This window comes from Prunus avium, chromosome 3 (genome assembly GCF_965620075.1).
Source record: "Prunus avium chromosome 3, drPruAviu1.hap1.1, whole genome shotgun sequence".
NCBI lineage: Eukaryota > Viridiplantae > Streptophyta > Magnoliopsida > Rosales > Rosaceae > Prunus > Prunus avium.
Window position 1 is genome coordinate 28,531,354 of NC_142286.1, and position 13,987 is coordinate 28,545,340.

The following is a 13,987-nucleotide window of genomic DNA, read 5'->3' on the forward strand; positions in this document are numbered from 1 at the left end:
CTTTCTTGTTGAGAGGGACGATAGAATACTAAACTCACACACACTAAACGGATGCTAGTACTCGAACCCAAGACCTTGCTTGGAATAAATACTCCAAACCACTACATTAGTAGGCCCGTTGCAAGGGTGGAGAACTTTAACTCGCTTTTATAGACACACAACTACAAAATAATCCAAAACATGTGGATGAGTCAATTATTTGGAAATGCGAAAATTAAAAAAATTAATAAACGGAGAAGGTGAACAGAAATTGCTTGAAGTCAAGTCGTTTGCTCAGAGTCTGTCTGCATGGGGTGTATTCAATTAGGATTCTAGAGCGTTTAAAAAGATTTTGTTTAAGTGCCAGCTTTCATAGAACTTGATGGAACTTTATAATTTTTATAGAACTTGATAGACTTTCAGAAGACTTCTGTATAATTTTTTAATACGTTTTCATAGAACTTATATTGCTTTTATTCCAGACTTATGTAGACAGTATATTTCATTTTATCCCCATCCTTAAAGAAAGAAACTTGAATTTTTTTCAATCAAATTTGTTTTTGTTACCCAAAGCAAAAACAAAAAGTACTTGTTTGCGATGGAAGAACATATGCACAGTTCAAAATGAAAAGAATAAGAAGCAAAGTACCTAATTGACCAATGAATGCTGTGTCAACTAGAGAAGCAATTGGATCGGCTGTGAAAGCCAGTGCAACAAAAACCTGCCCAAAGAAAAGAGAATCCAAGCATTGGTTGTCCAAATTGCAATAAAAAATATTTTGAATAATGGCTCTTGCAGGCAAAGACCACATAAATTCTGAATTGGTCTAGCTTGAATAATAAGTTTAGATTAGCCGATGGATGAAATAAAAAACCAAATTCATAACATCTTTTCCTTCAACAACATGAAATAAAATTATGTTTAACAAAAAGCAAAATTCATAAGAAATATAGTGACAAATGTATTACAAATTTGAAAGAAAAGTTTAAGAAAAATATTTAACGTTCATTCATTATCCTTGATTCTCATTGTTGTCATTGTGCCCAGCATCTCTCCACATATCCAAAGCTATACCAACTCTCCATTCATTAGCATTCTGTCGTTGCTGTTCCTGTGTTTGGAGAACTAGTTCAGGATCCCCTTCATTAACCGGTAACAATGAAGATGAAGAAGATTCATCCTCCAATTCAACAGGAAATTCATCAGATATACACTCTTTTTGAAGAAAATTGTGTAGTCCTACACAAGCTAACACTATCTCTGTTTCTGTCGCATATGGGAATGGAGGTGCATACCTTCACAGATGGAGGAAGGAAGCTGTTCGTCTTCGCAGAGAGAAAAGCTAGGGCAAGAGAAAAATGTCTGATGAAATACTTGGGGGGGAGGTTGGATTTATTTTGGTCTTTGTTATTTATATATAGCTATCCCCTTAAAACCTACGAAAATTTATCACTTAATGAAATCCTTCCAAACATATGACTTTTTGAATACACCTAGATTTGATTCAACTTTTTTATAATCCTAATTGAATACACCCATATTTGAATGGACTTTTTAAAAGTTCATACAAGTCGGAATTGAATACACCCATACTTGTAAAACCTCTTTTAAAGTTTGTATAAATCCAAATTGAATACACCCGGATTTTTAAAATCTTTATAAATGCTTTATAATCCTAATTGAATGCACCCCCCCTACTTTAAGCCAGAGCACATCTTTGTGACGCTGAAGTCATTAAGGCTAACCATTCAAAAGTCGTTAAAGTCTTTTCTAAGAACTTAAATTTCAGTTGGCCAAAAGTTGATAGCAATTTTGTTTGGGATTTGTGTCACGCCCCGGACCCGGGGGTAGGTGGAAATCCCGCGCCCGGTGCGTGAGTAAAATAAAGTAAAAAGAAATACAAAGAAGGGTTTAAAATAAACTTCTGTTATAAAAATAGCTCCCAAAATCTTACAACTTTACAATTAATAAATAAAGCTCTATCACTCTCATCTAATTCAACCTCAACTGGTTTAGTCCTTGTCTTGTCCATTAATTCATCTGAAAAATTAAACAGGGTGAGGGGTGAGCAATCACCGCTCAGTAGGGACATGAGACCTTACTACAGTAGATTGATATAACTAAATTAAGTGACATGCAATCACATAGCCAAATATCACATTATTAGTAATAATGCATGAGTGAATGCTCTTCATCTACTCCTGTTAATTCATATAACTGGACAAGCAGACCTGCACGTCCCATACCATGCTTATACCACTTGGTCCCGAATGCCCATTTATATGAACTAACACCCATTTCAACCGTCCCATAATTCCCCTTTTGTTAGTCATCTTGTCTAACTCCCTTTCGCCAGTCCCGAATCACCCAATAAAAACCATGTGCACTGTGGGATCCCTGAGATCTGGTACCTGCCAAGAGTTAGACTCAACTACACAAAAGATTCTTCCCATTACCCTCTTTTCCATACTTTCTTTATCAATCCAAGAATTCCAACCATCACTGATAACATATGACCATGTCAATATTAATAATATAGATAATTAACAACACTTCAACACCCAATATCAATAATAATCAAATAATAATATCAAGCATAATATAGTGCTCATGAAATTTAATTAGATCAATCCCCGTAAAGGCCCTCGAGAAATCCTTACCTCGATTCCAAGGCATTGCTCCAAGTTAAGAAAATACAAGCTAATTCCTATATCTCTTCCAAAAATTTCATCACTTAACTCTCTCTCTCTCTCTCTCTCTCTCTCTCTCTCTCTCTCTCTCTCTCTCTCTCTCATTTCTTCCCTGTTTCTTACTCTTGTTTCAAATATGAAAGGTCCTATATATACTAGCATAAGTCGGCAACAACAAAAATAATCCTATTGGATAATTGTTTGGCGGCTAAAGGAGATATGCATGGAAAACATATAATATAAAGTAATATTAATCTTATCACAAAAGTAGATTAAGTAACTAGAAATTTGACACATCAATCCTAAGAGATAAGTGATAGATGCATGTGCTCCAGCTCAATATGAAATTGACACCAACATCCATTTAAAGCCACCTCTTGCCAATATTCTAACACCTCATCCAACTAACTCCAACTCATATTAATTCTCACATGTAGTTGAATGTTTTCATTATAAAGATTGATGCCACGTTTTCTAGTTAAAATAATTATAATTAAAAGCTAGGAAGAGAGAGATTTGTATATAATAGAGTAATATATGTAATAAAATAAAATATAAATATTTATTAGTCACAAGACAATATATATATAAGTTATAAACTAAATACGTAACAAAATATTTAATTCCTGAAATATAAAAATACGGGGTTTCACAATTTGCACTTCACCCAAACTTCTACTCCCAATCCAATACGAAACAAAATTTATGCAACACATGTCAAATTTAATTTTCAATTAAAACTAATAACCAAATAGGAAAAATTACAGTGCAAGACGGTGTTGATGAAGCCCCCCCGGCTGATGATGACTCAAAGATTAAGCTTAGGTTAGCTTATTACTGAAATATATAATTTGTTAGCCTCTAAATACACATTACAAATTTGGCTACATATTTGAGTACTAGTTGAGAAATACATTACAAATATATTATTGAACATCTACAAATAACTTACACCACCACATATGCAAAATATACTACACAATTGGTACCACGAAACTTCACACCACAACAACATAATATTCTTTGAAGGCTCAAATACTTCCCTTATGGACACACCAAACATGCATACATAAACACAGATACATGGCCTTGGGCTAAGTTCTGCGTCCCCTCCTAGCCCTTGTGCCTCTTGGCTTCCTCCTCCTGCTAAACGTCTCCACAAACCATTCATGCTTCTTTGTTGTCTATATGTTCCCAACAACCACTCCAACTATTAGACCACTAACAACTCCTGGCACAACCACGTACCAATCTAGTGCAATTTGAAATACAGAGTCTTCATCTTCTTCCACGATTGATGGTGGTGGCCGCGTTGAGCTCTCAGAATCTTCACATTTCTTTGGCAGATACATTCCACACAGACCTGAGTTTCCTTCGTACGAGTCCTCCTGGAATGTATTGAATTGTTCGCCAAGTGGTATAGGCCCGGAGAGATAGTTATGGGATACATTAAAATATGCAAGGAAAGTGAGTTGTGCTAAATTACTCAGGATCCTTCCTGAGAGCTGGTTCTGGGAGAGATCTAACGATTCAAGAGCAGCCAAGTCCCCTAAAGATGAGGGATGTGACCAGTGAGAGAGTTTTTGGAAAGGTTCAGCACAACAAGGCCTCTTAGGTTCCCAACGGGACCTTCCAGAATCTCTCCTTCAAATATATTACTTGACACAGATCTATGAGTCTGAGAAGATAAGGGGTCCTTTCATATTTTAACTCAACACCTTTGCCACTTATTGTAATTCCGTATACAACATTAAAGCGTTTTCCACCGACCACATCCGTATATACTTCAAGATAAGTTTGCTGGTTTTCATCAACATATTTCATGGAATTCTAGACCTCTAAGTAGTTAGAGGGCAACATACCCGAGAAACCATTGTTAGATAAGTCAATGATGCGCAAATTTGGGAACTCATGTTTAGTTGCAGGCTTCCCAATTACGCCATGAAATCCATTAGACCGCAAAATGAGGATCCGTAATTCTGGAAGCGCCCCTAACCAAGATGGGAAGATGTCACTCATCTAACTGTTTGCACAATTAAGAACCTTCAACTGAGTACAATTCATCACCCCTCTTGGTAGCTTCCCCTGCAACTGATTATAACTAAAATCAACAATTCTCAAACTAGTTTTGCTTGGACATATTGGAGGAATATATCCATTAAAAAAATTGTTATGCAGGGCCAATACTTCCAAAACACTAGAGTTACCCAAACATTGTGGAAGCATGCCACTAAGGTTGTTGTTGGACAACTCGAGAACTTGGAGATTATTGAAGTTGCAGAATAGAGGTGAAATTTCTCCAGTATATTCGTTGTTTTCGACATCATATAATTTGATTGATTGCGGTGGAATTGGCGGAGGTCCTTGTAACATGTTAAACCCAAGACCCAGAAAGATCATATTTGTCCATGGGAGAATGCCTGGATATTGGTCAAATCCTGTCAAAAAGTTGTCATATAGACGGAGTGTCAACAAAGTTTCAATAGTTGCATTCCAGAACCATTTCGGTATTGGGCCGTGAATATAGTTGCGAGAAAGGTCTAGCTTAGTCAATTCGGATTGATTTTTCAAAAATTTTGGAAACTCCGTTAAGTTGCAGAAGCCCAGTGCTAGAGTTTCAAGCTTTGGAAGAGTAGCACTTAAATCATTTCTGATCTCCACAGATAACAAGTTGTTCGATAAATCAAGGCTCTTCAACTTTTTCAGCTTGGAAAACTGATCAAACTCAACCAACCCACTCAAGTTATTACTGGAAAGAAAAAGATATTCAAGATTTTTGAGTTGGAAGAGCGACCTAGGAATTGGTCCTTGCAAATTGTTATCACCAAGGGTTAGAGTGGTTAACTGGGTCAACTTCATAAGCCAAGATGGGATTTGACCTGATATTTCATTAGCGGCCAAGTCTAGATATTCAAGTTGTGTCAGGTTAGACACAAAAGATAGAAATTCTCCCTTTATGTTGGTATCTCCAAGGCTCAAGTGGTAGAGTTTGGTTAGTTTTCCAACCCAAGAAAAAGAAACAGATAGCTTGCCTTTGGAAACGTCATTAAATGAATACATGGAAAGGTAACTGAGTTGGGTAAGGTTTCCGATTGAAGATGGAACATTGGGATGAAAATTGCACGATGAGATGGCAAACACAATCAAGGAATGAAGGTTTCCGAGGGAGGTAGGCAGTTGGCCAAAGAAATTCGTGCTGGCAACATCCAATTTCTTGAAAACATTGCACTTGTTAAAGGTGGGAAAATAGCCTGTTAGGTCTGAGTTATAGCTCACATAAAGAGCCTCTAAGTTTGGTAGATGGAAAATGCCAACTGGGAATTCCCCATACAACCCACAATTGTCAAGTTGAAGAGATGTAAGAGAAGATGCATTTACCAAGATATCAGGCACAGTGGAGTATATGTCTACCTCTCTAAGATGAAGCTTTTTTATGTTGGTCAAGTTTTGAACGAGGCTTCTCAGGTTTCTCTTTGTCCATTTTAAATGGCTACTATAAGAAGAGAGATCAAGAGTAGACAACTTGGATAGCTTCGAAATTTCTGACGGAATTTGGCCGAAAAAGGCTGAATATGAAAGGTTGAGATATGTTAAACTCGTCAGATCATGACCCAATCTGTATGGTATTTCAGATCCATCGAAGTCATTATCTGAAAGGTCAAGCCTCTGCAAGTGAATAAGGTAGAAGAGAGTGATGTTGGAGTTGATGGAACCATAAAGACAGCTGCTTCGGAGGTCAAGACCAATAACATGGCTAGAGTCCTCATCGCACTCGACACCGTCCCATGAACAACAGTTACTCCTCTCTCCACCATGTTGAGTCCAAGATGCAACCTTTGCACAAGACAAAGGTTCCCCAAAAGCAGACTCGTCAATCAAAAAGCCCAAAACCTCTCTTATATTAAAATATCAAGGCCCAAGACTTAATAAACATGTGGTCCAATATATAAAGCCTTAGATTTTATCCCAAAATCATATATTAAAAAATTATTGAAATAGATTATGTGTTATAATATATATAATATTGCTATGAAAACCTAGATTTTGTAGGAGTCAGCTATGAAATTATTTTTTACGCCCCCAAATGGATAAATGTCTGGGTCCGGCACTGATTGAGACCCCTAAGATAGAAGGTTTAACTTGATGAGTAAGAATTTATTAAGTGACTAGGAACTTAGCTAGTTCTAAGAAAAATACTAAATTGCCCTTATGAATATGAATTCAAGTTTCGGAAATTTAAGTGGGTTGACTTGGTAAGGCCCAAATCTTGGAAGAGGCCATTTGCCCAAGCCTACATATCATTTAAATGGTTGGTTGGCCCAAATAATTTGTATGCATGTAGCCCATCAAATTCAGCAGTCTCTTTGCACAAGTAATTAAGATTTGACGCATGGAAATGTCTTCTGCTTGGCAGGGGCTGAGTCTTCTGTTTTATCTTTTTCATGTGAAGTTCTTTTACATTTTTTAATTCTGCTTTTCTTTTTGTCTTTTAACTTTTTTGTTTTGGGTGTTCAGAAATTATTGTTGCATGTCCTCAGGATCACCCTTCTTTTGATACACAAAACGGGTTTGAACTCTTTGGGCTTGAACTTGAGCCCTTCCTTAGTACTTAATGCGAAATTCTATAATGAGTGTTATATATGAACTCTTCATGTGGATCTTCATATTAGCCATAAGATTATTTCATTATTCAGATTAATCATGTAGCTAATATAAAAATCCACATTTATGATGACCCTCACCATAAAATGACTCAGTATTTAATTTAGACCTCTAATTAACAATTTTTGTGAGTTCGCCCAACATTCTAGTGCACCTCACTTTTTTAATTAAAAAGTTTATCATTTCTAAAAAAATTCAGCACGTCTTCCAAAGTTGGCTTTATACAAACATAGTCACTTCATAACACACGCTTCAAACGCTCCAAAATTGTACAATTTCTTAGATTACAAATATAAATCAAAATTTTCAACTTTTTTAGATTACTATCATCAGTGCTAATGTTCTGTTGCAATGAGAGTTTGCTTTTAATGATTTTATATATTTTTATCATGCAACAAACAGTCAATTAAAGTTCATGGTTTGTCTATTAAAAAAAAAAATTTTAAAAAAAGGAAGTTAATGATTCCTCTCTTTCTAGACTTGAGGTGTGTACCATAGAACTATGAGCTAAAGATTGCTTAAAGATACACAAAGGTGCTTGGCAAGTAAGTACTTTGTGCCCTTCTCTGGGTTCATTTCAGTTTTCAAATGAAAGGGATCTTTCTTCATCATGATGGTTCAAAACCCTAGTGAATATAATCGCTGGATACATCAAAGGAAAAGAAGGCAATAATTCCTTCCCCTGCCTTCATATTGTGGGCCATCTTTTTGAGTTTTTTGAATCATGAGATCCTGATTGTGTTAAGTTATCACATCAAACTTTTGGGCCAAAAGAGAGTGGAGAATAGAACACAGTGGAGAAAGGAAAAAAAAAGGTATGTTGCCCTAAAGCATTGGGATTAGGGAGAGATTACTTTGTGGCAAGTAGAAAAAAAAAACTTTGTGACATGTCATATTTTATTGAACCATGACAGCATTGTTTAGGGTGTCAATTCGTATTAACGAGTCGTTTTGTGTTACAAATTTGTGTACAAAAGTAGTGAACGTGTTTAAGAACTCAACATTAACCCAACTCGATTATAATCGTATAGTTCACCTAAAAATCTATAATCGTTTGGTAATGTCAACAAGCGAGTTTGGGGGTGGACTAAGGTTGGGTTATTAGTCATATTTAGCAGGTCGTATCATAATCATGCTCAAGTCAAGTGACGATCAATCAAAACCTACTAACTTCGTGTCGGTGGAGTTCGAGTTATACGATCGCTTTGCTGTGTCAAAAACTGCCACTCTTGATTTTCCTTACCAGATTAGATAACATAAACATAATCAATTATTGTTCATCTTCCTTTAATCTTTGCATAAGAAATAATAGATTATATTTCCTAAAAGAGAAAACCACATCTATTTCCTAGAAGGTCCCCACCCCCACCCCCCCGGACTGATTAATATAATTAGTATTTGGTTCGGTTAAGAAAAGATTGTTTTCAAAGAGACATTCGTACGTTTGAACGATATATTTTCAATCTTCTTTGCCATCCCCTGAATACATGGATGTTCCTAGGATCATGTTTTATTTTTATTCATTTTGGATATCAAAGACAAGAACATAAATCGTGTTGACTTGACTTCTGGTCAAAGAAATTCCCCGACATCGGCCGATTGGACGGTGCTAATGATCATCAGTATATCTTATCCTCTTCTGGTAAGATTAATTACTCACAAAATATATTGGAAAAAGAAGAAGAAGAAGATGAATGAATGACAAAATATAATTAAAGTCAAATATCCCAAGAACATATATTTCTTTAATTCATCTAATAATGCTTTTCTGAGATTAAAAAAAATATGATAACGACTTAGTGGGGTGCGGCTTATTTTAATGTCAGTTTGATTGGTAAAGGCAGAGCTGAGATGGCTTTAACAAGGATCATGAGCCTAATAGAAGTTTCCTTTTTCTAGTGGCCTAAGATTTACTCTAATCTTTGTTTAAAATAATTAAAAGATTATTCTAAACAAATGGTGGTGCTTCCTATAATCATTCTCCTTTTTTGGCATTAAGTGAGTATATATCTATTTGCTGTCTCCAATTGTCATTATTTAATCATACTTAGCGGCGACATGCAGCATGCGAAGCCAAAATGTGACACTAATTAAAATGTACTTACCTAATAGCTACAATGATGTAGTGAAGATAAGGTAAAAACTAGAAGCGAAAGTGTTATCAAACGAGCCTGAATCCTTTGTGTTTCGAATTTGTATTAATAAAGCTACTAGATCTTTATCAATTTATATTTTCTAAACAAATACCATGATGTCACTCCATTTATGTTAAAGCCAAAACTCAGGGATGTGTCGTTGAAAGATGAACACCGTGAAGCACATTAATTATTAGGCCAAGCAAAGACTTTTTGTGGCTTGAGTAATGCTCCTTGTTTGAGGTGTAAATTTGTTTGGTTTAAGTATTATTTATGATATCAAGTAAATTAGACAAATCGGAAATCGTTTTGACATCCAATTGTGTCATACAAAATCAATGAACACGGTGTTTTAAGAAAGTACTAAAATTTCAATAACTCAATTGAGTGGTCAAATGATATTCAAGTGATTTTTTATAGAGATAATCTTTAAATGATTATCTAAAAAATAGACAGTTTGGATTAACGGAATACAATGCGGAGTGGGCCCTATAAGGGTGTCCCTCAAATAAGCTTATTTGAGGAATCCCTCAGTGGAAGCTATATATATGGGGGCGGATCCGTGGCACCACCAATTTGACACAAATTTTGACACAATTTTATAGCCTTTAGATGCAAGCACTTTCAAGGGCTAAGATTAAATGTGATTTTATTATTTATTTATTTTATTTCGATAACATAACAAAGAAAATAAAATATTGAACTCACCACTTTTCAAGGTAACATAAATGTAGGCTAAAATCTCTCCATCTTCTCCAATCTCATTTATTCTCACGTTTTGAATTTGAACTTTTTTCTGATTTAATTTTTTGTTCCTTTATCTGGAAACAAAGTTCTGAGTTGATCTCCAAACACGCAAGGATCTATTCCAGATTTTTCCACTCCAACACTTCATGCAATTTTCGCTAAATATTCTGGAGATTGTTTGAAAATCTTAATTGTTAATTGTGCTAAGAAGCTATGGATACTTTTTGCTGCTGTTAGATGCTAAACTGTTTGAGAATGAACTTGAACTTCTCATGGTAAAAGACATTAAGAAATCCACAAATGTAAGAGGAAAAAGAAATTCAAATAGAAAGCAATCCAAGGATTTAGAGACTCAAAGCTCAAGAAATTAACAAAAGAACCAACATACAAGACTGCAAGATAAACCTCTCCAAATTTTGCTGCAAGATGTACAGTAGTTGAACCAAACGCCAAACGAATAAAAAGAAAGGATCAGAAAATAAAAATTCATACTCAGAGAATTAAATCATACCATTTATTTATTATATTGATTGAAATCTTAGGGGGAAAAAATTAATGGCTAACATGTGAAATATGGGAGGGAGAAGAGCTACTTGTTTAGTGCTGGTAATGATAGAAACTGTCAAAGGCAGAAAGAAAAATTGGAAGAAGAAGAAAAAACAGAAGTAAAGGCATGAAGAAGAAGATGACGTGAGAGAAAATGTTAATGCTTTTAGGAAGTTGGGAAAACATAAATGAAGGGAGATAAAATATTATAGTAAGTTAATTAAAATTAATTTCAACTAATAATTATTTAAAGAAAAAGAATCAATTTGTTTAATTTTAACCATTCATTGTAGCCTAATCTAATGATTAAAAAATTGTGTCAAAACTTGTGTCAAATTTGCGGTGCCATGGATCTACCCCTATATATATATATATATATATATATATATATATATATATATATGATATATGTGTTATTCTGCACTCCAAATTTTCAGAACCATCTTGTCCTTAATTAGTTTACCCATTCCATTACCTACACGTAAAACAAATGTTGGTGTGTTTTGATAGTAATAGCCCGTCCAGTAGGATTAAAACAGACCAAGTTAAATGCAATGCTTTTCTTTCTTTTTTCCTTTCTATTTTTGGGATCAAAGCAACATTTGAATGGAAATGAAATAGATTGATTCTTAAACCTTCAATTCTTTATCAATTGGGGAGAAGAAATTCGAGCTTAGGATATGTTTTAATATTAAGAAGAAAAATGCGAATAGAGCTATTCGGTGAATATATACATTAATTAATTGCTCTAATACCATATTGAATATCCATCTTAAATACAACGTATCAAGTGGAGAGACGCGACGATTATATTATATTTTTATTATAATATTGTAAAAATGGAAATTATTATTTAGTATCAGAACACATTGTCACGCTATGTCACAAGCCACTCATATATATATATATATATATATATATATATATATATATATATATATATATATATATATATATTAACCCGTATTTTTTTTTATTAATATGAAATCATAAAATATAAACTCGTCGTCGGCTCATATTATAATACGTAGATCATCGATAACAACACACGACAATTACACACAGACAATTCCATTGCCAATTGTACAAACTAATTAAAACTAGAGTTTACAAAGTGCATGATTATGCAGTTGTTGCCTGAATGAATTATTATTAGGGCTTACTACATTATGGAACAAGCATTGACGTTATCATCACTGAAGAGGGAGACCATGTTCTCCTCAGGGCCATTCATGGAGGCCGGAAAAGCTTGAACCACATTTCTGACGTACCCATTTGGTGCCCTTCTGTCATAAACTCCAGAGGCGTACGGATAGTGTACCAGATGTTGAGGAATGTACGGCCAAAACTCAGCTCTCTTGCCTGTACTTTTTACCCTCTTCAACACCTTGTTTGGTTCAACATACCCACTCACAATCACCCGGCTTTGTTTTCGGTTCACCTCCACGGCTTTTACACCTAAATATTATTATACACAACAGATAAAATAAAACCCTATTAATTGTTAATTGAGCATCGTCAGTTACTCTCTCATCCGGATGTCTGCTCTTTAATTATATCCGTGCAAACGCCATAGTAAACATGGAGGAAAGATGGAGGGATAGTACAAAATACATGGTGACCGCACAATAATAACATCCAAACATCCTCATAGGAGAATTTTCGGTGCATCTGTATGATTTTACAGTTACATATTTTACTTTATATAGCATAGAACAATGAACAATCGAATTAATTTAATAAAACAGTTCTGTAAGAATATAGGAACAAAGCAAAGTTGCTCTTAAATCTTTTTATAAAAGGCATAAGAGAATAGAAAAAAGGAAGACTTATTATTAACGCGCAATTTGATAATGAGCGTGATGATTAATATTTCCTAGGACAATTTGTTGAACACATAATAATTCATTGTCGAGAAATTTTTATATGTTATGGGTAGACCTTCCAAGGATATTTAATTATTTATTTATTTAAGCAATAAAAGAAACTCAAACGAACTCTTGTGTTTTCTTTTTATTTCTCAACTTTAATTAAACCCACCTCCGACTTCTCCAGGTAAGCATGAAATTTGACATGCTCAGTTTCACCATTTCAGAGACTTCAACCTAATGGTTTTGTTTTTTTTTCTTCAACATGCATTTGTTCTGATTGCTTCTCTGGACATGCCACAAAACTGCAACTAAAAGGACAAAAGTAAGCTTTGATATAAAAAAAGGAAGGAACCTTTCATGGAGGTAACAGCGTTCTTGACTCTTCTTTCACAGCCATCACAATCCATTTTGACTTTGATCTCAACTGTCTGAGAGAGTGAAAAACAAAACCCAGATATCTTAAGGATATTCTTCAAAAAAATAAAAAATAAAAGAGGCACTAATATAAGGGGCTTGGTGGGTGATAATAATAATGAGTACCTGCATTGCTTTGCGCTTGCTCCTTGTGCTGGTGACAGTGCAAAAGTTGGAAAGATAATCAAGAGCACCCATTTTTTCTTCTCTGTAGGAGAAAGCAAAGAGAGAGAGAGAGAGAGAGAGAGAGAGAGATGATTGATATGCTGTGAGAGTTTGTATTTATATAGTCACATTCTGGAGGAAGCAATTCTGCTCTCTGAAAAATTGTTTTTATTAAACGTCGTTGTTGGTTATCAGAAAGTGCTTTTAGCATTTTGAAAGCACTCTTTGAAGAGGCTTTGAGAAGATGTATACGAAAAACCAGTACTTTTAATCGGAAATTTTTGTAAAGTACTTTTATGTATGCTTTGCATTAATTTATTCTGTTCAATGACTGTGGCTTTGCTTTTAAATTATTTATAAGAGAAGAGCCCGCAATAATGGGTTCCAATGGTACAATCTATCCAGAATTATAGGGAAAAAAGAGATGGGTTGTAAGATTTGTTTTCTCTTTTTACAAATTTAAAAATGTTCGAAATATCATTTGTGAGACATGCATATTCATCCAAAGGACTAGCAGCAAATGTTCTCTAGAATTTGCTAGGATAAAAATCACATTTAAGAAAATGCGTATAGGCATTTTATATTTTGGGATTTGGACAATGGAAATGTCCATTATTTTGAAAGCATGAATGTGAGGATTGTATCGTTTAAATTTTATTTAGAAATAACAATATGGCCACCGGCCTGCCAAGCTAGCGATACTTTTAACTACTTAAAGAGACACATGAAGCCTGTTAGTGTTAAATGGCATGACTGAGTGACAAAACAATCTAGTTA

General features: G+C 34.7%; 1 protein-coding gene and 1 pseudogene across 1 annotated transcript; both read right to left on the reverse strand.

Annotated features, from left to right (window-relative positions):
- Nucleotides 1-3,537: 3,537 nt before the first annotated feature.
- Nucleotides 3,538-7,908, reverse strand: LOC148295887 (receptor-like protein 6; annotated as a pseudogene).
- A 3,851-nt stretch (nucleotides 7,909-11,759) lies between these two features.
- Nucleotides 11,760-13,299, reverse strand: HIPP21 (Heavy metal transport/detoxification superfamily protein). Its single transcript, XM_021956347.2, has 3 exons — nucleotides 13,172-13,299; nucleotides 12,984-13,059; nucleotides 11,760-12,218 (listed from the first exon to the last, which is right to left on the reverse strand). Exons 1-3 carry the CDS (start codon nucleotides 13,241-13,243, stop codon nucleotides 11,923-11,925), a joined length of 444 nt encoding a protein of 147 aa, XP_021812039.1. The 5' UTR covers nucleotides 13,244-13,299; the 3' UTR covers nucleotides 11,760-11,922.
- Nucleotides 13,300-13,987: the final 688 nt, after the last annotated feature.